General features: G+C 41.3%; 1 protein-coding gene across 2 annotated transcripts in view; it reads left to right on the plus strand.

Annotated features, from left to right (window-relative positions):
• atf6 (activating transcription factor 6) overlaps positions 1–23,571 on the plus strand; it is a 46,045-nt gene that overhangs the window by 11,728 nt on the left and 10,746 nt on the right. The window contains exons 5-14 of one of the 2 annotated variants that reach the window (XM_037698130.1): positions 4,348–4,471; positions 4,579–4,785; positions 6,728–6,897; positions 13,783–13,968; positions 14,139–14,233; positions 15,261–15,407; positions 16,739–16,834; positions 16,960–17,062; positions 17,678–17,745; positions 19,271–19,382. In XM_037698130.1, coding sequence (XP_037554058.1) covers positions 4,348–4,471; positions 4,579–4,785; positions 6,728–6,897; positions 13,783–13,968; positions 14,139–14,233; positions 15,261–15,407; positions 16,739–16,834; positions 16,960–17,062; positions 17,678–17,745; positions 19,271–19,382 — 1,308 coding nt within the window. The remainder of the gene's footprint in view (positions 1–4,347; positions 4,472–4,578; positions 4,786–6,727; positions 6,898–13,782; positions 13,969–14,138; positions 14,234–15,260; positions 15,408–16,738; positions 16,835–16,959; positions 17,063–17,677; positions 17,746–19,270; positions 19,383–23,571) is intronic. The other variant, XM_037698131.1, reaches the window with a different exon arrangement.

The following is a 23,571-nucleotide window of genomic DNA, read 5'->3' on the forward strand; positions in this document are numbered from 1 at the left end:
ACAACAGATCCAAGAACGGTCTCACCCCTCCGATCCGTGAGTAAAACCCTCGTGTTTTCTCTCCCTTGGGGAACTCTGTAGATTACTTTTATCAGAAAACACTTGGATTTCTGCATTTAGGGAAGAGAATCAGTCTGATGATGATGACGGGACCGTTTATATAACTCCTCTGAATGGAGGGGTTCGGGTTGCAAACTGTAACTTGTACCATTTGCATAAACCCTGTCCCTCCATCTGAAAAACGGCGAGCATGTTTAGCCACTCTACGTAACGTTCGTGGATGAACGTGCGTTAATGATGCGTCATGTTTTGTACGGCTGTCAGCAGTCCGTCCCTCAACCGCCGTCATGCGTCGCGGGAATGTTTTCTGTGTGACCCCGGGCGAGACTTGAGCTGAAGGCGAAGCATGTGACAGCTGATGACGCGGTAAGCTGCGCGTTTGACGTCGCTGTGCGAACGTTGAAAGGCGGAGGGCGTAACTTCATTTACACCGTGCTGTTGGAGTGAAGGCTGCTTAGCGTTTAAGCTGCGGTGAGCTGCCGAAAGCTGAGAGAGAAGGACCCCCACCCGGACCAGCCTGCGGACCACATTTATACCGATGTGAGCTGGTTAGCGCCGGCAGCTGTGTGCGCCAGCATCAACGCAGCACCGTTGAATGGAGGCTGTCATCTTAGTGTTCGACTCGTCATGTCAAGAGCGGCGGTGAATTAAAAACCCTATTTAAGGACACCGGCTCATGTGGAGGCTGTTCCATCCCACAAATGCGAGTTGACACCGCTTGAGTGAGGATCATGCAGTTCTAGTTGGTAATGAGTTATTTTCGCTTACCGTTGTGCCGTGATCGACCCGTCATGTCTAGAGCGACGGTGAGTTTAAAAACCCTTTATTTAAGGACACCGGCTCATGTGGAGGCTGTTCTGTGATCGACTCGTCATGTCTAGAGCGACGGTGAGTTTAAAAACCTTTAATTAAGGACGCCGGCTCATGTGTGGAGGCTGTCCTGTGATCGACTAGTCATGTCTAGAGCGACGGTGAGTTAAAAACCTTTAATTAAGGACACCGGCTCATGTGTGGAGGCTGTTCTGTGATCGACTCGTCATGTCTTAGAGCGACGGTGAGTTAAAAACCTTTATTTAAAGACACCGGCTCGTGTGTGGGGCTGTTTCATCCCACGAGTGCGCTCTTATGTGTGCGGCTGCTGTGAGCTGATCCGGGCTTACAGACTGGCTAAAAAACAGACACTTGGATCATTAATGATGATTTATTTCAACTTTCGTGTCACTTTTACACACACCCTCCGGAGACCGTCATTTGAGAGCTTTCTCTCTCATGAGCTCTGCGATTGTTTGCCCAGAGCGCTGTCTTGCAGGCGAACTCTGGGGAAACGCTGAGCTGCAGGCTGCCGGAGTGCAGAGGGCTGGATTCTGACGGGCGGGGCTGGTGGTGGAACTCAGCGAGAGCCGCGGCCGTGGAAAAGTCGAAAACTTGCTCGCGACGGTCCCTCCAGCGGGGACGGGGTGGGCCGCGCGGCTTGATGAGGTGGCGAACAGCTTTTGGCACCTCCTCCGACTGTTTCACTTCGCCAGCATGGTTTGAAGCTGCTCTGAACAGCGCGTCCGCGATGGGCTTCATCAGGTCTTGTGCAGATTCTCCGGCAGCGAGGGGAGTAACGAAGCCAGGTGGATCGTTGGGTCATCGTCCTCCGCGCTGCAGTCCCCGACAAGGCAAACCGTGGGAGAGGCACACATGTTGAGCTGGCGTCAGCTGCTTTACAGAGGGAGATCTTCGTCTCCAAGGCAGGTCTGCAGCCTTCAATCCCTTGGACATGCTATATGCTAGCAGCGCACGTTGTTGCTAGCTGCGGCTGCCTGAAAAAACACATCGGTGGGCTCGATTGGAGAGCGTGGTCGCCGTCTGTGTTCCTCCGGAGGGACGGGACGCTGCTCCGACCTGGGCAGCTTCGCTCCGGAAGCTTCCGCGAGGCTTGGCTCCAGGGGGGGGTACCGAGGAATAGCGTCAGCTGCCTTACAGAGGGAGTTCTTCGTCTCCAAGGCAGGTCTGCGGCCTTCAGTCCCTTGGACATGCTATATGCTAGCAGCGCACGTTGTTGCTAACTGCGGCTGCCTGAAAACACGTCGGTGGGCTCGATTGGAGAGCGTGGTCGCCGTCTGGTTCCTCCGGAGGGACGGGACGCTGCTCCGACCTGGGCAGCTTCGCTCCGGAAGCTTCCGCGAGGCTTGGCTCCAGGGGGGGGTTACCGAGGAATAGCCCCGCTCGGTGAATCCCTCAACTCTGGTGATGGGAGCGGACTGGGGACCGACTCCTCTAATCTACCAGGAAAGAACCGTCTGCGGCCTCGCCCGTGGAACGTCCTGTTGGAACGCGAGGCCGTATGGATCAAGACGGTGAGCCAGAGTGGAGCCCAGTGAAAAATAACCTTTCCGCCGATCATCCGAACTGGCGGGAAAAGGCGAGGGACGTAGAAAAAAAGGGGTCCCTTCATGTCAGCCTCCTCCTGGGTTCCGCCGGGCAACCCCTGAGGGCGCCGTCGGCCGGGAGCGGTGTGATCGCCGATGCGAAACGAGGTGGGATGGGGTGAGCATTCACTCAGCCCCCCTCCACCTACACTACGCTCCCCAGGAGGGAAAGAGCAGCGGGGCTGCAGCTGAGCACACCTTGCCCCGGAGGAACCATCCGGTTCGCCCCGAGGGTCGGCGATAAGAGGAAAAACACAAGATGGCGTTGTCCAGCGTGTAGTGACCTGTCACTGGGAAATGTTCCACGACGCTTACCTTGGAATAAGACTGCTGTCATCTTCTCCTCGGGGAGGAGAACTCACCGGACGACCGGAGGTCGACTGCCGGGCCAAGCATCTTTCGCAAAGGTTGGTCATTTACACAATTTATCTTCTTTGTTCTTCTGACAGTGCTATATTAGCTCGCTGAAGAAAAAATGGGAGCCGATTTCCCGCTCTTAACGTAATTTATACGGACCGGGTGGGGCCCACACAGCAGGTGGGCGTGGACTAATTTTTTTCAGTGCTTATGCTCTGCATAACGGGATAAACCCACTAAAGCGAAGGCCTTAAAGGGCGAAGCTTATACGACATAGAACAGCAGATTGTGTTGAATCTTCACTTCGTCGCAGTCTCCCATCCTGAGCTAGCACGTTGGTGACAGTGGAAAGGAAAAACTCCCTTTTAACCAGAAGAAACCTCCAGCAGAACCAGGCATCTGCTTCGATTGTCTGGGGTTTGAGAGAACAGGAAGGATAAACAAACAAACACAGCATGGCAGATCCAGGTGTACTTTCTATAGTTAGTGGGAGAGCTCATCTCTCTCCAGTTTTAGCTTTTCTCCACTGGCTCCCTGTCAAATTCAGAATAGAATTAAAAATCTTACTTCTAACCTACAAAGCTCTCAACAACCTAGCTCCATCTTATATTACAGATATTATTATTTCATACTTTCTTTACAGAGCACAATGCTCTCAGATTACAGGTTAACTTGTGGTTCCTAGAGTTTCCAAAAGCAGAACGGGAGGCAGATCTTTCAGTTATCAGGCTCCTCTCATGAGGAACCAACTTCCAGTTTCTGTCTGTGAGGCTGATGCATTGTCTACTTTAAAGATTAGGCTGAAGTTGTTCCTTTTTGATAAATCCTCCTGTTAAGACTCTGGCAGCAGCATTTTGGATCAACTGAAGATGTTTAAAATATTTTTTTGGTCACCGAGATATTAAATAATCTTATCTAAATCATCTTTTAATGCAATTAGTTTTTAACAAGTCCATCAAGATAAGAATCAAATGAAAGCTGTTTTTGCAGTTGTGGAGTGGCACAGACTCACCTGAGAAACTTACAGTTTTAACAGAAGCCATTACTTGTCCTGCTAATTATTAACTGTCATCTAAGCCATATGCACCCCTCCCCCCCCCCCCCCCCAAAATTAAAAAAGGTGTTGACAATCTTGGGCACATTAGCATAATTTAGCAGGCAGATATTTTCACAGTGTCAAAACAAAGAGACGGGTTGTATTTAGTTTCTGGCCCAGCACAGTCAGAACACATTTGTCTGTTAATCCTGACAATTCAAGGGCACGTTTATCAGCTGAGATTTTGAATGTTGACAAGGACACTTGATATATTTCTGTCTAATTTATCTCAAGAACAACATTAAGTATGAGTCTCGAGCGAAGGAAACATACATTTCATTATTTCTATGAATTCAAGTGTTTGCTGTAGTTATTGGGCTACATTTAGTGCTCTGTGGGCGTCTGCTTTCTGTTGTTAGCTATAAAAGTATTCTGTACTAGAGTCAGGATCTTACATGGATGTGTTTCTCCATCCAGGATGAGGCTCTTTCTCCTCAGTCACAGCTTTCTCCAGTTTCAGTCTGCTCAGAATCCAGTGGATTTTCTGAAATATCTATCCCTCCCAAGAAAGCTGCGAAGAAGAGCCCTCAGGGGACTCGAGGTGAGTTGTCGTTACATATCTTCTCATCTATATTTGTATTCTCTGTTTGCACAGTTTGCAGCTTTTATACATGATTTTTAATCTTATCTCACCTCAATGCATTTCAGCAAAACAAGCTCAGCATGTCAAAAGGCCAATTCAGATTGGCCCAAAGTTCTCCATCCAGCCCAAACCGCTGATTACAGCTGTGCCACTTGCTCCAGCAGCTGCAGCTTCTTTGCAGGCCAAAACGATCATCCTCCAGCCCCTGCAGACCACTGTGCTTCCTGTGGTCAAACCTGCGCGGGTCACTATCCAACGAGCGCCCCCTGCAGGTCAGAATTCACACTGCAGCACGTTAGACTTGCAGCCTTTCATTAGTCTTTTCTGCACATCAGACTGGAAACATTTGCAGGCTGAATGATTTTTTTTACTGAATTATCAATATCATACTTTATGCTAAATTAAAACGATGTAATTTAAAACTAATCTGTGTGGTGTTCGTGCATAAATAAAATGTAGGTTTACACTTGGCCAGTAGATGGTGCTTTAACCTTGGTTGACACTCTGCAGAGAGCCTTCGACTTTGCTTCATATTAAAATAGTAATCGTTTCATTTTTGGAAACAAAAGCATGTCCAAGCTTGGCTTGTAGAAATATTTTTGGAGTTTTAGTCAGCCAAAATAAACATACAATCAAAAAAGGTTGTTTTTAAAACCAACATGTAAAGAAAAACAATTATGAGCTGCTTTGTGGTTTGCTTTAAAGTCGTGATTGTTATTTTTTTGTGGTTAAGCCGGCCTGGTGATGTGTATTACTTCAACACTATCTAGGCCAGTATAAATACATATGTCATCACTTGGGACCCCAGTGGGTGGAGAATCTGACCTCTCTTAAGTGCATTTGAACTTGCTCTTCCTGTGTATGCCTGATATTGAGCAAAAGAGGAAATTCTTAATATCCAGATGGACGTCTGCTCAAGTTTGGTCAGTGTTATTTAAAATTTTTAACATTTCCAGCTGGGAAACGCATCTTTATTAAAAAACAAACAAACGAGATTCCAATCTGGGCAGCAATTTGTTCCTAAATAATGCACTCCTCAGTTTATGAATTATTTTTATTGATGGTAAACTTGGACACAGAAGAGGGTGCTGGCAGCAGATCTACCTCCACACAGTTAGCATTGGCAGGCTGTGTAAGGATGAAGATTGGTGAGTCAATTTGAGGAAAGGTTTCTGGCTCATAAGGGTTGGAGTTCACTGTTGGAGTCTTGTATATAAGCAGGACATCAATCAGTGTGGACATCAATGTGTTTTGTAGTTTTTCCTACTAGTTTATTTTTATTTTGGGCCCTAAATGTGGCCACACATGCATGTTTATGTGTTCGTGCTTGCAAGTCACTCAACACGCTTTGGAATCTGGAGGTTTAAAGCCACAGGTCAAGATGACAAACATTTTCACCGCCCGTACTTTAAACATAGGACCTGATGAAAGACAAAGATGTTGTTGTAGGCCACTAGAGGTTGAGAGGAATTGGAGAAACTGGACTGTACCATCTGCAGCTGGAGGTTCATTTAGCAGCAAACTTGTGTTAATTGTCTGGATTCATTTTTGATGTGAATCAGAGATTCCTGAAAGTTTTATGGGTGGATGGGGAGAGCTTAGCTAACGAGGTGGCTGTGGTTCAGGAAGAACCGTGAACATTTGCTACATGGAAGGGTGGTGGTTGAATCACAGCTTCCATGCCTCATGTTGAAGTGTCATTTCTAAAAATGTTGTTCTTTCTGAAGCGTAAAACTTTATAAAAGTTGTGTTTTTATTGCAATGAGCGTGGCACGTTTGTAGGCCCAGATACTATTTGATTACCATCATTTGACAAAGTGCAGTGTTTCCCCATCATTATTCAAGGAGGGCGCTCCGCCTACCAAATCCCCGCACCACTCCACCACTTCCAGACAGGGAGCGGAGATTGTAGCGGCTCAGCTCAGACTCTAAACTGTGCACAATGCAAACATAGCGCTCCACTATCTCTCACCCCCCCCCCCCCCCCACACACACAAGAAAGATAAATAAAAATAAATTATAAAATGTAAAAATAACTGCCTCAAAAAGCCTCAACCCAGTTAAACCCCTGCATATAAACCAATTATAACTTGCGCAGTTTGGTAAAATGCTCACGTGAACACATAACCATAGCCTGCATTAATCAGTGTTTTTCTTTCAGCGAACAGGAACGTATCATTTAAAAAATGTGTATGTGCTGTGCGTGTCACTCAGGTCGCCCCGTCATGTTGTCTCAGCCGAGCCCGTTACTACAGATCCAGACACATTGCGCCGTCCCTGGCAGTGTGGTTGCTATGCCAACGGTCAACCAGGACAAGCCTGTTCCTGTAGCTGCAGCCCCGTTGGTTTCTGTCGCACTTCGGACCCCTTCCTCAGATGAAGACGTGAGTCGATCAACACTGAGGTTTATACGCCTGGTTAAAGAGCGGTTATACACAATATCATTTGAGAAGTTGGTGTGGTTTTTATTTTTTATTTACTTTATTTACATTGCTGTAATTGGTTGACTAAAACCAGTCAACTTACCAAATACTTGTATGTGAGATTGAATATACTAATACTACACCAGTATTTCAAGCATCTTTCAAGACTCACCCTTGTTCTGTTTTCTGTAGACTTATGGTAGCCTAAAATAGACGTTTTTTTAACATGTTGTTATAATTCCTAATTAACCCGTTTTATTTTATTTTGTACTTATACTTAAAATAAGTTGTTACCTTGTTTGAGAAAGGTCTGTTAATTACAGAATGAGAAAATTTCCACGTCTCACTACAAGACCTGACAAAAAAAGTGATTGACCAAACAAAAAGTTTGGTCTCTCAGACCATTTTGTCTCACTGTGCATTTGAGATGCACGCATGCCTCCACTATTATCACTGTGATTGATCACAGTGGGAGGGGGAGTATCTGCCGCTCTGTTTGTCTACCTCCGTTTTGTAATTTACGGTTTGCAAGCTAGGTTGGTTAGAGGTTAGCTGCTTCCAGTGAGCAATTTAAACAAAAACTCTTCATTAGACTCTATCGTCCGCAGAGGTTGTGTTTGTATTTGTGGACCTGCTTGTGTGCACTTGCATGCACCTGCACAATTAAAAGTATCGTGCTCAGACAGCTGTGCATATACTTGCACTCTGTGTGACTATCAAGGCTCAAGCAAACTTTATTGTCATCTGCATCACATGTAAATGATGTGCAACAAAATCTTGTACTCAAGGTTCCAGTAACACCCAAAAATAGAAAAAATATAAAGTATATAAAAAGAAACAACACAAGGATTTAAAATATATGCTAAACAATAATAATATAATATAAATAAGGTGTATTAAACAGCAGCCTGAACATGAGTCTTTTTTTTTTAGATGGGTATGTATGAATACAGCAGCTTATGGGTAAGAAATCACCAGCATGGCTAATCAGCAGCATGGATAATCAGCAGCATGGATAATGAGTCAAATGTCCAGTTGAAGTGGCATTACAATGATTTGTCTGGTTGAGGATTTATGAGTCTTGCAGCTTCAGGGTAGAAGCTGTTCCTCAGTCTAGTGGTTCTTATAACAATGTGGTTTCCATAGTCACACTTTGACTGGGTCCATTCCTACTCAAACTCCCTCATGGCAATCTTTATGAGTATTTGCTTTTAGTTCATAGACCATTAACTTTAATTTTTGTTTAAGATGAAAAAATAAACTGTTAATGGAAAAGTACTCAAAAACCTTTTTATTGAATAATGGTACTTTTTTCACACAAATGGGAAATTGTTTACACTACGTGGACCATACGAGTCAGTTTAAACACTAATGACTATTTTGTATTATTCAGAACAGAAATAAAGTGTTTGTATTAGACTTGTACAAACCGGATTCCAAAAAAGTTGGTTCACTAAACAAATTGTGAATAAAAACAGAATGCAATGATGTGGAGGTGCCAACATCTAATATTTTATTCAGAATAGAACACAAATCACAGATCAAAAGTTTAAACTGAGAGAATGTATCATTTTAAGGGAAAAATCAGTTGTTTCCAAATTTCATGGCGTCAACAAATCCCAAAAAAGTTGGGACAAGTCCAATTTTACCACTGTGTGGCATCCCCCCTTCTTACAACACTCAACAGACGTCTGGGGACAGAGGAGACCAGTTTCTCAAGTTTAAAAATAGGAATGCTCTCCCATTCATGTCTAATACAGGCCTCTAACTGTTCAGTCGTCTTGGGCCTTCTTTGTCGCACCTTCCTCTTCATGATGCGCCAAATGTTCTCTATAGGTGAAAGATCTGGACTGCAGGCTGGCCATTTCAGTACCCGGATCCTTCTCCTACATAGCCATGATGTTGTGATTGCTGCAGAATGTGGTCTGGCATTATCGTGTTGAAAAATGCAGGGTCTTCCCTGAAAGAGATGACGTCTAGATGGGAGCATATGTTGTTCTAGAACCTGAACATAGTTCTCTGCATTAATGGTGCCTTTCCAGACATGCAAGCTGCCCATGCCACAAGCGCTCATGCAACCCCATACCATCAGTGATGCAGGCTTCTGAACGGGGCGTTGATAACAACTTGGGCTATCCTTGTCCTCTCTGGTCCGGATGACATGGCGTCCCAGTGTTCCATAAAGAACTTCAAATCGTGACTCATCTGACCACAGAACAGTCTTCCATTTTGCCACACTCCATTTTAAATGATCCCTGGCCCAGTGCAAACGTCTGAGCTTGTGGAGCTTGCTTACAAATGGCTTCCTCTTTGCACTGTAGAGTTTCAGCTGGCAACGGCGGATGGCACGGTGGATTGTGTTCACTGACAATGCTTTCTGGAAGTATTCCTGAGCCCATTCTGTTATTTCCTTGACAGTGGCATTCCTGTTTGAGGTGCAGTGACGTTTAAGGGCCCGGAGATCACGAGCATCCAGTAGACTTTTATGGCCTTGACCCTTACGCACAGCAATTGTTCCAGATTCTCTGAATTTTTTGATGATGTTATGCACGGTTGATGATGATAACTTAAAAGTCTTTGCTATTTTACGCTGGGTAACACCATTCTGGTATTGCTGCACTATCTTTCTGCACAACAATGGTGGAATTGGTGATCCTCTTACCATCTTGGCTTCTGAGAGACACTGACACTCTGAGAAGCTCTTTTTATACCCAATCATGTTGTCAATTGACCTAATTAGTGTTAATTGGTCTTCCAGCTGTTCGTTATATGCTCAATTTCCTTTTTCCAGCCACTTATTGCTACTTATCCCAACTTTTTTGGGATTTGTTTACACTGAAATTTTGAATCAACATATTTTTCCTTTAAAATGTTGCATTTACTCAGATTAAACTTTTGATTTGTCGGTTTGTATATGTTTGCATTTTGTAAGTAAATGACACATCTTCACTTGATGCAGCTGTATGTAAACATACAAATGGTGAACATGAGATTTTCAATTGTGGACTTAAAAGTGTATTGCTGTAGGTTTTTTGTACTCAGAGGTGTAAAATGCACTCTATTCTCTGCATTTAGTGTAATGGCAGTAAACACAACTGAGACTTTTAAGGAATTTCATAATATATGACTAACAATGACAGAGACTGCCCCAGCAAGTGAACAAAAAATGTAGCTCAGTGCTAGTCCCTTCAGTTCATGAGTGTATTTGTGGTCATTGTTTGAGTGCTGTAGCGTGGTGGTCAGTGCCGTAGTCTTTTAATCTTGAGGCTGCAGGTTTAAGTTGCACCAAGAAGAGCAACCGTCGTAAAACAACTGATAAATGTTTCATGAAAAGTAAGCTCTCTGTGGCAACCCCTGAAGAAGGGAGCTGCCACAAAAAACAACCTACCAGGTAGATGAGTCTAACAAGGTTGAGTCAGGTCCTCTGGACAGATTCTTTGTTGAAACGTTTCGTCTTTTATCCTAAAAAAAAATTTCAGTCTGAGGAGCTGCAACAAACTCAGCCTTTTCAAAGTGGATCAACCAGTTTGCACTGGACAGCCAAAACTAGCTGCTCACATGCAAAACGAAGACCATCAGCCTAATGATTGATCATTAGTGCCCTGATGGTTGCTTGCTATTCACAGAGGGCTGAGTCATACTAGCAATAACAGCATGTAACACGGTTGACCACGGAGACCCCCATCCCTGTTTAACGATGGGGCAGGGGCCTCCGTGTCCAACTGTCATCCTCTTCTGCCATTTAACGAAGCCAATTCAGTCAATAAAGTTGACAACATGTAATAAAAGGAGATGGAGGGACTAAGCAATGTAAATGCGAGAGGGGTAAAAATAGTACATTTTGAATTTGTTCACTTTGTTTCTCAAGAGAATGTAGTGGACGTTTTAAAATAAAGAACATTTTCATCACTTTGTGTAAGCTGCAAAAACATGTTGGAGGTCTTTGGTGGTGGTCATTATAAGAGGAGTGGGGATTTCAGTGTGTGTTCTGTCGAAAAAGCTGTTGATACGCAATGTGTGAGAGTGTATGTCGTGCTTGTACCCGCCACAGCTGTGTTCACTCAGTGTGGTTGTTAGACTTGTAAAATAACTTTTAAACTTGACATGCATATGCCAGGTGTTGCTGCAAGTTGCCTCCACTCTGCCTATGAGTGTCAGTGTTTTTGTACAGTACTGTACAGTGGTTCATATAATCCTGGGTGTTTAAACAGCTGCTGACAATTACATGCTTCAGGCAGGTGGCGTGAAGGGCGAAGCTTTTTTTTGACAGCTGTAAACAGCCATTAGGGGATTGGGTCAGTGTAATGGTGTAGGGTTCTACATTGCATGTGCATGACCTGTGTGTGTGTTCCTAACTGAATAATAAAAAATAATAATGCCATTAGTTGATTGGATGCTTCACAGGAGGGAATCCCAGGAGTTGTGTTGAGATCCTTAGGATGAAAAATGGTTTCAGAATTGTAGGCTTTTATTTCTTCTTTGAACTATTTTCAAAACTGGACATCTTCAAGACCGATAGAATAAAGGCTTTGCAAAGCTCAATTATTTTAACTACAAATCAAAATACCTGATTTTTTTTTTCACCCGAATTTGACATTTTAGAGTTACAATAAAAGCATCTTGATCTGTTGTGCCACCGTTTAGGATATGTTAATGATAAAGAACATCTGTCCTTCCTGAGTGACCCCGTAAACTCTGAAACTGTCCTTAACTGTGTTGTAACAGTCAGGCCCGTTGGGAGCTGATGTTTTTCTTGTATCAGTTTGTCTGAGAGATTCTGACTCTGCGGCTTCGTCCTCCTCTGGCTCTGCAGCTCCTCATCACGTTCAAAAATCCTCTAATTTTTTGACTCAAAAACACTAAAACTGACTAAACTAAACACTAAATACACTAAACTATAGAACCCCAACACGCTAAATATCACAAATCTCTCAAACCTCATGACTCACTCCCGCTCTCGCTGTGACTTTATTTTGCGCTGAACTCCATTCAACTTCTGCATCTTTTTCTTCTTCTTCCTGTAGATTTTTTGACGCTTGACAAATAACTTCAAGCCTCTGTCAGAATAGAGGGGGGCGGTTGTTTATCTGTTCGGCAGGGGTGAGAGGTGAAAGCAGAGGCTGATGGGGGTGTTTTCCCGAGACTGCCCATCTTTGCCGCAGCCTCTCGCTCTATAACACACTTCACATATGATGATGATTTTCAGAAAAAGATGTGGCGTGGATTATTTATCATATCTCTGGTTTTACTTGACCAATCAACACAATTAAAATACTGTGTAGCTTAAAGTCAGTATTTTAGACAAATTAAAACGGAGTCTCTGAGATGCTGTCATTCCCGCTAGAGCGACTGAAATCGATCATGTGACTATCAAGCGCCAGCGCATCGATTGGTTCCAAAGGGAGGGGAGGGATCATCAGTCAGAGTAGGCGGCACCTGACATTTGAGTGAGCAGTGAAATCGCCGCCTGTTATTGAGAAGGCAGCCTTGGTAACGGCTTACTTGTGGTGTTCCCACGCTTAAGCTGGTGGCACAGCTCCCAGTTTTAGACTGGGAGACAGATAGGTTTCTCAGGAGACTGAACAGAAATACAGCATTCCAAATAAGTTAATCACCAGTGGGGTTATTAGGTCCAGGATAATAGAGGCTTGCCCTTAGGGTAGAGTGAATGTATTTAAAGAAGGGCTGCAGAAAAGTGAGTTCTCTACGGTTGTTATTTTGCTGGAGGCAATAAAATGGGCAATGTTTGGGTTTGCCTGCAGAACTTTGATTTCAGTTCTCAACTCACTAATTTCAAGTGGAAATCAATTCAGTGGTTAGCTTTGTGCTCATCTACTCACAAATTTGTTTTCTATGTATAGTACATATTTTGTTTGTGCTTAGTTTATAGAAGCATTAGTATTATACAGTAATTATAATAATTATATAATTATAATGTAGCTGTTTTTGTCTTGTTTTTGCTGTTTTTGTTTCGTTTTTATATCATTTTTTTTATAGTTACTTTTCATTTGATGATTGTTTATTGTTATCTGTACCTCCTGTGTTATTTGAGTCCTCATGGCTCAATGAGACTAACCTGTATAAATAAAGGTTGAATGAATGAGGGGGGAAAAGGCAAATCTGTAAAGAAAAAGGCTGAAAATTGTCTGTTTATTTTCAGACTAACTTAGCATTAAGGACTCTAATTGTCGTAATTAGACTTGGCTATAGTTGAACTACACCCAGACCTATATAGTAGTATAGTTGTAGTCCCAGTGTTTCTGTGTTTCATGCAACCCCAGTTCTGAGAGAATAACACGCTTTATAAACAGGCCCTATATATTGCAAAGTCAGTGATTGCAATTAAACTCTTGGCCATTTTAGAAGATTTTGTTGTAAATGTTCTCATGCATGAGCTCAGATAGGTGCATGTCAGGGCCATTTGTGGCATAGTTAAGGCTGCAGTTTGATTCAGGTGTCCCCAACTTGGCAGCAAATGCCATTTTTGATGGAACTGAAACAATGGCCAGAACATTACTCTGGTGTGAGTAGCAAAGTAGATTTTTCTTTTTGTGCAGTTTTTGATTTTTTTGAAAAATGTATGTCTTTAGTTGTGAAAGTCCACAATTTAAACTAAATGGAAAAACTTTTCTATATGTAGTGACATTTACACAAGCACAATGTCATTCTAATGTGGAAAGCTTAATATCCACAGCCCAACAGGTGGATCAGGGATGTCTTTCTTTACTAACAATAACCACTTCTCCTTTGTCTTTGAATGTGTTTCAGTAAATGAAGGATAAATTACATGTTTTATTAACAGTAATTTGTCATTCTTGTCCACTGCTTGTTGTGTTCTCACATTAGTCAAAGTTGTCCCAGAGGCAGCAACGCATGATAAAGAACAGAGAGTCTGCGTCGCTGTCTCGGAAGAAGAAAAAAGAGTACCTGATTGCGCTGGAAGCTCGCCTGAAAGTGGCGTTGACTGAGAACGAGGCGCTCAAGAGCGAGAATGGCAACCTCAAGAGGCAGCTGGAGGGCCTGCTGAGTGAGGTGAGACCAGAGCCACTAATGCTTTGCCATGTCTGTTGAGATAAAAGTACATGAACATCTGTTAGATGCAACAAGGTTGAGAAGTAACAGAGTTGGCAAAAAGTGTTTTCATATACAATCCATGTCCGCAGTTCCAGATTGTGTTGTAAAGTTTCTCACTCTTCTTCCAGCAGAACACAGTACTAAAGACGACAGCACCTAAGAGGAGAGCTGTGTGCCTCATGTTGGTTGTGGTGTTCCTGGTGTTTAACATTGGACCAATGAGGTAAGTTGAGGACACTGAACATCTGTATTTTTTTCATGTGCTTTGAATAGTAATTTGAGTTGGTGGCCGTTGGCTGAAGTTGAGTTCAAACCAGAACAATGCAGATGATGGCTGAACACTAACTATGTCAAGGTGGATGCACATGGACTTCATTGCTGAAGGAAAACAAATGGGAAGCCAAGGGACTATTTGAGGGAATCTTTTTGCTGTTGGACATTAGACAGAATAAAAGAGCTTATTGAGAACAGCGCAGGGCTCTGTACTCGAGTGAAAAAGATTCAAAACACTGCTGCTTCGTAGCAAATATCAACTTTTTCCTCTTCAGAGGGTTAGAAAGACGTCATAAGTATGCTCCATTTTCAAGAGGCGATTTTTCTTACCATTGCTTGTAATAATAACTATTGTGACAAATTGTAATTTGTAAAATAAAACTGATTGAGGAAGGAGTGCCCGTTTCCATCCGGTTAACAGATGGAGGGATTGTGTAATTGCACAATCTAACTCTCACGGTTTACTTTCAACAATAATGACAGATTTTGTGTTTTCATTGAACAAAAATGTTTGTTTTCTGTTGAGACTAGCTTTTTCCACAAAGATGTAATCATCTACTCGCTGGGTCTGATAATCTGCTTGTGCTCTGTGCTATGAAAATGCTTTCACTTGTTTTCTAGACCTCCCAACTACAATCAAAGTTTCATGAGACCACTGATTAAATTTGCTCTTTGTGATCTTAGCTGTGATTTCAGAAACTGAAGTCTGCATGCCTTTCCTTTTGCTCACGCCATTGCTCTTAGTGTTGTGCTCTGCACTAGATGGTAAAATATGCACATGCTCACCCTGAGGTTGTACTGCTTTGAAATGCATCTCAGTTTACAATTAAGATCAGACTTTATAATTAACAGTTATAAAAAATAAGTCGCATAAAATTAAGAGGCCACCCTAGTTCTCATCTTTCATTTGTCTGCAAAGTGTCCTCATTTCACCTCATCTTTCTTTAACACAACTTTCTTATTGGCTGTGTCATCAGTCTGTTTCAGGGTGGCTCCAACTCCAACTTTGAGGTTTCTCCAGTGCAGCAAAGTGGCAGACACCTGTTGGGCTTCTCACCAGAGGCAGAGTCGGATGTGGTGGCAGGTCCCCAGCCCAGCAGCAGACCATCAGAAATGGCAAACAGGTATCAAGCCAGACCACAACAGTCACAGCGGGTTGTTAACCCACTATTTTAGTAGACCAGGATGCACCTGTGCTTGTGCTCAGTCTGCAGTAGTGCAGCTCATTTCAACATGTGTAAACATGCTCGACGTCTGATTACCAACTTTGTCTAAATGTCTGCTTTTTGAAAAGCTGCAGGTCCCCAGCTGGACAGCTGGTGCTTGTATTTTGAGTAACGGGTGGAGAAGGAGGCAAAGCCTTGTTTGACATGAAACATTATATATGTCTGTTTTTACAGGGGTTTACATATATCTTTTCTTAAAAAATAAATGTCTCCAAAGCCCAGTGGAGACATTTGAAAAATTGCATACATAACATTCCTGTTTGGCTCATTACCTAAACCCATATATCATGAAAATAACATTTTGCAAGGTGGTCAGAGCATCTAAATGTCTCCACGGCATTGCTGAGCTGTGTTGTGGTAGGGTGTAGGGTTTGCCATGTGTCGATGCAAGTATCGGGTTCCCCAGCAGCATTTAACCAGCACAGGCAGGAAGGAACACATTTAATTTTACAAAAGGAGAAATTATACCAAACTCATAATTAAGGGGGAGAATGCAAATTAGGGACTCACTGAGCAGGACGTTGTATGTGTGCATATTGGGGGGAATATTTGGGCCCATCGGTTAAAGCTGTGATCCTGCTTCAGTTCTCTGACATGCTGTCTTGTGTAATGGTTTCTGTGCATTTAGAAACAGGAAGAAAAACCCCTGCAAGGAGACCCAGGGGAAGGATTATGTTGTTGGAATGTGTTTTTCTTTACAAGCACCCCTCTGGTGGGCAGTCTACATCAGCACCTCAAGCATTTTAATCATTCACCTTCTGAAAAGTGTTATCATTAAGGTCAAAGTCAGAGTAATATTTGAGAAGGAAGATAATGCCAGTGCAGTGTATGGGAACAGTTCTGACTCATTGGTTGTTGTGCTCATCTGTTGCTGTCAGACTAAAAGTGAGCTGTGGCTTCTTTTGTCTTTAGCATTTTTACCATAATTATACATGATTTAATGCATCGTCTGCCTCTGTGCTTAGCTTTGGGATTAGCTTTGAATTTATGTTCATGCAATGTGCTCGATAATAAAGTTATTTTACCTCTGCAAACGTCAAACAAAAATAAAACTCAATCGTGCAGGTTTTTTTCCTTTGAGACCATTCAGATCTATTTTTGTATTACTGAATCCTCATCGGGTGGTTAACCCACTAAAAATGAAGACATTCCTTTGTGTATGTTTTGCTGTAATGGTGTCAGATTTTATTTTCAACTCAGCTTCTATGATCTTTTTACTCTTGTTTTAGTGTGGAGGACAAGGCCCTGATGGTTGTGAAAAGTCCCATCTTTCTCAGACCGCCTCCCCCCTGTCAGCCTTCAGTTAACAGGACCAAGTGCATTGAGTAAGTAATAAAATGTTTTATATCCTACAGCAGTGAGGGCTTTTCCCACTCTTGCACAAGAATGCAAAATCACTCCATTTTTACCTGAAGTTTTTAAAATAAATACAACTCTGTTAACTTGGCAGGTTAGCTCATGAGTTGAAGGGTTGGGTCCATCGGCATGAAGAGCAGCAGACCAAATCCAGGCCCACGAGCAACAGCAACCTCAAATCCAGAAGGCCCATTTTGGTAAATGCTCTGAGCTTGTTGTCCAAAACAGGAATACACATTCATTAATATCTTACATATCATTACCTGGTACATTTCCTCTCACAACTTCATTTTTCTGAGCCTCTCATTTCTCATTTCTGGGCTGAGTTTAATCCCTGAAAAGTTAATATGACACTTCGTAGGATTTGTGCCCCCTGCTCCTTTTCCATCATTTTGTATTACCCAGATCTGTCACATTAAGTTCAATCTCCTCAGAGCTGCCCAGTGTACCCATAATTATATAGCTATAAATAGAACAGGTGGCCGTGTTTACATCTCATTGTGTTTAGCAGTGGGACTCAGAAACTACCTGGTTGTTTAATGACTGCGGAGTGTTAAAATGGGCTTCCACTTACTGCAAAACTTTATGTATTTCATAGTGTACTTGTTTTTTTACATGTGAAGAACTGTTAAAGTTATACAAGAGTAAATTAGCTCACTTTAAGCACATGTATGTTTTTAATATTTAATAATAGCAATGGTGTGTTTCTGTATTTATTTATAATTAAAAATAGCCAGCACAGTGTCCTTCTCCCTTGAATGGTTAATGTGTTTGTTCAAAAACATGAGCTGCTCTGACATTTCTGCCCACAGAAAACAGAAACAACAGAGGCTGACAGAGCTGAAATTGTGACCATCCCATACACAGAAACTGCTGAGAAGTGAGTAAACGCTGTTTCCTGTGCATTTATATTACTCGCAGGAGAAAAAATTCCTTTTTTCAGAGTTTTATGTTTTGTCTTTAAGCAAACTTAATGTGTTGAATTTTTTGCCTCTACATTGTCTAGTCCAGCTCTAGACGTGAAGTGGTGTGTTTAATATCTACCGTAATTTCCAGACTATCGAGTGCACCTGAATATAAGCCGTGCCCACTCATTTTAAAAAGGAAAGAAAAAGAAGTACATATATAGGCCACACTTGTCTATAAGCTGCAGATTTCCACGATGTAACATGAGATATTCACACAGAAATATTTTTTAAACATTTTTAAATATTGTTTTTTTGTGTGTGTGAACAGTGCACAGCTGGTTAAAAAAATACAGTAGCCTAGCAGGAAGAGTCACTGATCGCCATGTTCATCTTCCTCCTCTGCACTCAAACCACTAAAGTCGTCGTCTTCAGTGTCAGAATTGAACAGCCTCGGAAAAACCTCATCGCACACGTCCTCCGTCTCTCTTTCGTTGTCGCGCTCATCATCACTTTCATCTTGAAGCAAATTTGCAATTTGATTTACGATTCACACTTATTTCGAGCGGCTGCAAATACTTTGTTCTGCTCCAATGTGGGGGGGTGGGAGGGGATTGGTGCACTGTGGCCTTTTCTGTAATTTCATTGGTCAGATTTTTTTAACCTTTATTTATACAAGTAGCCTCGTTGAGTCACGAGGACCCACCCCCCAAGAGAGACGTGTATTGGGCAGCTATATGTGCACCCGGGTGTGACGAAGCTAAATGTTTTGGTGGCATGAAGCTCGCTAACCCGTCCAAAACAAATGCAGTGTTCAAAGCGTGTAAAAAAAAAAGTAGCGGCTTATAGTCTGATAATTACGTTAATTTTAAATCCATATTTTAGTTAAATTGATATTAAAATATTTGATATTTGTCTCTTAAGTTGTGGACATTTTACAATGGCTTATTTATCATGCAATGGTTTGAAAGCTAAGTTTCGTGCTCTGCTTCACAGGTTTGTCAGTTCAACACCAACAGTTCTGCTCTGCACTGTTGCTCACACAAAATGAGTCACATGTTTATTTCCTGTCATGACATGTTAATATGTGTGAACATAAAACAGGAAAATCCTCTCTTCCCTGTGCAGGCCCTATATTTTTCAGAGTGACCACAACATTTTTTGATTTTGTTTTGCCCAATAATTGTAGCTTACAACCAAATCTTTAGTTTCTCAAGTGTATAATTGCACTGAATTCTAATAAGGTGCAATAATTTACGTTAATGTCCATTATCAACTTATTCATTATGATTGTTTGCTAAGTCAAATAATGTTTTAATAATGTTCCCATTCATTTGTCTGGCAGAACTATCACATAGGATTCATTGATCAAATATCACAGCTTGTGATCAATCGTGCTCAGCTTTGATTTGTAAATGAAACATCAGTTCATTTCCTGTTACCTTGTTGTCTGCACACTCTGTCAGAGTTTAACAGTGTTTATCTGCATCTCCTCAACAGGACTCCAGGCAGCGAGCTGCAGGTTTATTACGCCCCCCAGCACACCTACAGCGACTTCTTCGATGAGCTCAATCGTCGCGCTGACACTTTCTACGTGGTGTCTTTTCGTAGGGTAAGTTTGGACTCGCCTGGTGCGTGACTGACTCAGATCTGGAAGAGAAACAACTGCTGGCTTTCTCACAGTCTGACTCAGGTTTTCAATAAATGAAATGAAGCCAAAGTAAATCAGGCTTTTAGTGGAAATTATGTTTTTTTTCTTTTACATCTTTATTCCATTTTCGTCATAGTTGTTCAGTTTATTGAACATAATCATTAAAAGACTTGAGTAATAGATTATTTCAATGCTGATGTTAAAATCCTAAATAACAAAGAGGTCTCATTTAAGAGCAAAGGGTGGAGCTGCACATGTGCAGTTGTTTCCACCGGCGTGGTTTGGTCCATTTGCACTTGTTGTATTTTCTCTGTTAGATTTTGTTTTTCTAGTGAGAAAATTTGAGCCATATGTTCAGGCACCATGTCCGTTTTTCATTTAACATAAAGGTTTTGCTGTATGTTGTCATGGTGACAATGATGTAGTTTAGTTTAAGGCCCTTTCAGGTTGTTTCCATCTTTTAGTTCATTGCACAAAGATTAATCTTAAATTGTTCCCAAAGCAAGAACTCAAACTTTGTGTCAACATTATTATAGTTTTAATAAGAATTGCTGAATATCAAATAATCTGAGTTATTCCTTCCTAAAATTCTGATCAAGTATTGTTTTATCAGTTTATTTTTTTTACATTTTTTAAGTATATTGAGCAACTACAGTAAACAAATACATTGTTGCTTGCTTTGCAGGCTTCTTTCTGAACTATCAAATCATTGATGGTGATTAGATTATCATCGTTTTTATGTTTTGACTAATATTCAAAAGTCCAAATATAATCAAGTTTGGTTTATCAGTTGTTCAAAAAGGTTGATTAGTTTTGTTTTGGTGACATTTTTTATTTGATTTTTCTGATGAATGAAAGTCAGTATTCCTTAATGTATTTGTTTGACTCTTTCATATTTCAAGAAAAAATGTGAATAGCAATTAAAAATCGGACTAACTTACAGGAGAAACCAAATGAAAACTTTGTACAGAAACTTAAAAATAACTAAATATTCCCATATAAATAAAGATTGCAGGCTTGTTGTTTACTCTGAAACTTTATTGTGCAGCATTTTATAACCTTTTTTAAGAGTTTTTTTTTTGCTTTTTGTTTCCTGGATTTCAGTAAGTTGGTGCGTTTGTTTTGTTCCAGACTTCATTACGTCAACACAAGTCAGCCAAACTCTCGATTAACTTTGTTTAAATTAAGCCGAGCACCACCCATGGCTGACTTTTGTCCCTCGAGGTGTAATTGTTCAGCAGGGTTTGTTCTGGCCCTGTCCAGCAGCCAGAGTCGCTCTGAGCAGCATCTTGAATTAGGTTTGGATCAGACAAATAGTCGTGCTTATGTTAAGGTTGCTGCAGGCCATCAAATTTACAACCTGTGTGTTTATATAGAGGTCAAAAGAGGTGACGCAATGGAAAACCCAACCCCCATGAAGAAAAAACACCAAACTCCTGTTTGTTATTTCCAGTTTTGCAGCACTTTTCATGTTTTAGCACTAATGGCTTTAAGCTGATGTGCACTAAGATGAAGCTGTGGACACGCTGCTAGTTTTTACTGTCAGGAAGCTCGAATGAAACATCATTCATTGTCGAGAGAGCTGCAGCTTGTGTGTAGTTTTGACCAGCTTGTTGGTTAGCTGGTGTTCTGATGAAGATGAAATGTTTTCCGGCCTCCAGCTTCTCTCTTACAGACGCTTCTCATTTTTACATCAACTGCTTATTTTGGCTTGCATCCCTTTTTTGTCTTAAACGAGTGTGAACCTAGAAGACCACGTGCTTCTTTCAGAAAAGAAGCAACGTTAAGACTCAGTACCCCCACACCCCCAGATTGCCTAAAACGCCTGGAAGAATCACACCCAAATATAATTTAACATAACAGTAGTCCCTCGTTTATCACGGGGGTTACGTTCCAGACATCCCTGCAATAAGTGAAAAACCGCAAATTCAGAACGTTATATTTGTTTTAGTATTTATAAATATTTTAAGGCTTTCTAAACCTTTCCCACACTCTTGCAATATTGTAAACTCTTAAACCTACATAATTTTAACAACATACGTACCGTATATGTACTGCACAGTAGCTACGTACTGCAACATTTTATATGGGGACTCACCAGCCTTGGTCTGGTTCTGATCGGCTCTCTGCATCCACTGAGCACCAAAGTCACTATTGCCCCTTTTCCACTGTCACAGAGCGGATCAGATCAGTTCGGGTTGGTTCAGATCGGTTCGGGTCTGTTGTGTTTCCATGTACATTTCTGGACCAGCTCTGTAGGCGGGGACTAGAATCCAACTCGTCTTACCACCTGGTGGCGGTAGTGCTCCCTTAAGCTACTTACTAGCCACCACTAAACGTATTAGAAGAAGAACACCCTGAAGGTTTTGTCACACGATGTTGTGGAAAAGATGTCATGCTCTAATGGAGTACCTCATGAGCTGTAACTTTAGACCTGATTCATAATCCTACCTTACTGCCTTCCCTGCTGCTTTAAACCCATGTGTTTTTCATTTTAGTATAGATTTTTACAATAAAGATGTATTAAAAATATCTTCACTTTTATTATTTGCAGATATGCACAAGGTTCATGTTAAAATTGCAAAACATCACACTGTGCTGTAATCTTTGAAACTGCTTTTACAATCAGATACAGACTTGAAAACAATTAGATTAAATTTTGTCCTTGAATTTTAAAGATTTGTCTTTCATTAAATTAAAACATAAATTTATTACTTATTAATCTAAAAAAGTTAAGTCTGGTCCTCTGGACATTCAAAAAACAAAACTAACAAAAAACATTTAGTTTATTTATTATGAACTGTATTGTTTGTTTTGTGAATGTCCAGAGGACCAGACTTAACTTTTTAGATTTTTCTACCTGGATTATTGAGCAGCATCAGGATATTAATTAATAAATAGTCAGTTGGTCTGTGAACACCATGGGATCCTAGAAGAGTTGAAGAGGAGGCTGTTCATGTCTGTGCCTCCCTGGTGAAGATGCTGCTCCCACAACCCTGAAGCAGAAGAGGATGGATGGATGGATGGATGGATGGATGGATGGACGGGTGGCGAAGGAGGAGACCATCAAACAGCAGGAGTGGTCAGTTCAGGTGAACTCCTGCCTGTTTGCTTCAGATCAGCTGTTCAAATCTCTGCAGGTTCAAATAAAAGGTGCACCAGGACTTTCAGCTGAATCTCTCAGGCCACAGTTGTATGGCCAATAACTGATAACTGTCCTTTCTGAATTTTTGACTGTTTTTGTGTCACTTCATCCTAGAACCAAAAAATTATAACATAATAACAGTTGAGCAGATACTAGTAATCTTTTCTTAGGATCCATTAAAGATCAAATGCAATTGGAAATTCTTCTCAATTCCAGTATGAATTTAAACAAACACTATATGAACTTAACATTGTAAAATTTGTTTAGGAAATTTAATGTTCAAGGACACCACTTAAGAAAAAAATTGTTTAATCGGAAAAGTAAGAAGTGAAAAATGTACAAAAATAAAAACTACTGCGTCCAACTAATGATTGTGTCTGTCCCTCGTCTCACGGGCTTCATCCAGAAGAAGACACAAGTGTTGTTCCTGCTGTGTCCGGTTCAGTTCTTCATGTTCATTCAGTGATGGAATAAGACTTTTCTTTACTGGACTCTTTTCTCTTTCTCTTCACTAGAAAGAAGAAACAGGTGGTTAATTCAAGCTACATACTGTTTTTGAATAAATGCATGAAACAAAGAAAGGTGCTGCTAACAGCTATAATAGATATATTAATAATTATAAACTGATCAAATAAGAAAATGAAAAATAAATTGATTTAAAAATAATGAAAATGATAATAATGGATATATGAATCAGAAAGTATTATACAGATGCAGATATTCTTTGTCATTCGCACCACATGTGGTCCATGTGGTGGATCAAAATTATGTTCACAGGGTCCCAGTTACATCCAACAATAAAATATAAAAGAAAAACAGTAATAAGATCTAAGATATGAACTAATAAAAACATCAACTAAAAATATAAGCTCTAATAGCATAAAAACATTAAACACAATACGCAGAACAGCAGCACGGACATGAGTCTGTGTGAACAGACGAGCACGAATGAACACAGCAACATGAAACAGATCAGCAGCAACATGAAACAGATCAGCAGCAACA

The sequence above is a fragment of the Nematolebias whitei genome, chromosome 3, assembly GCF_014905685.2.
Source record: "Nematolebias whitei isolate Nwh7 chromosome 3, NemWhi1, whole genome shotgun sequence".
Taxonomy (NCBI): domain Eukaryota; kingdom Metazoa; phylum Chordata; class Actinopteri; order Cyprinodontiformes; family Rivulidae; genus Nematolebias; species Nematolebias whitei.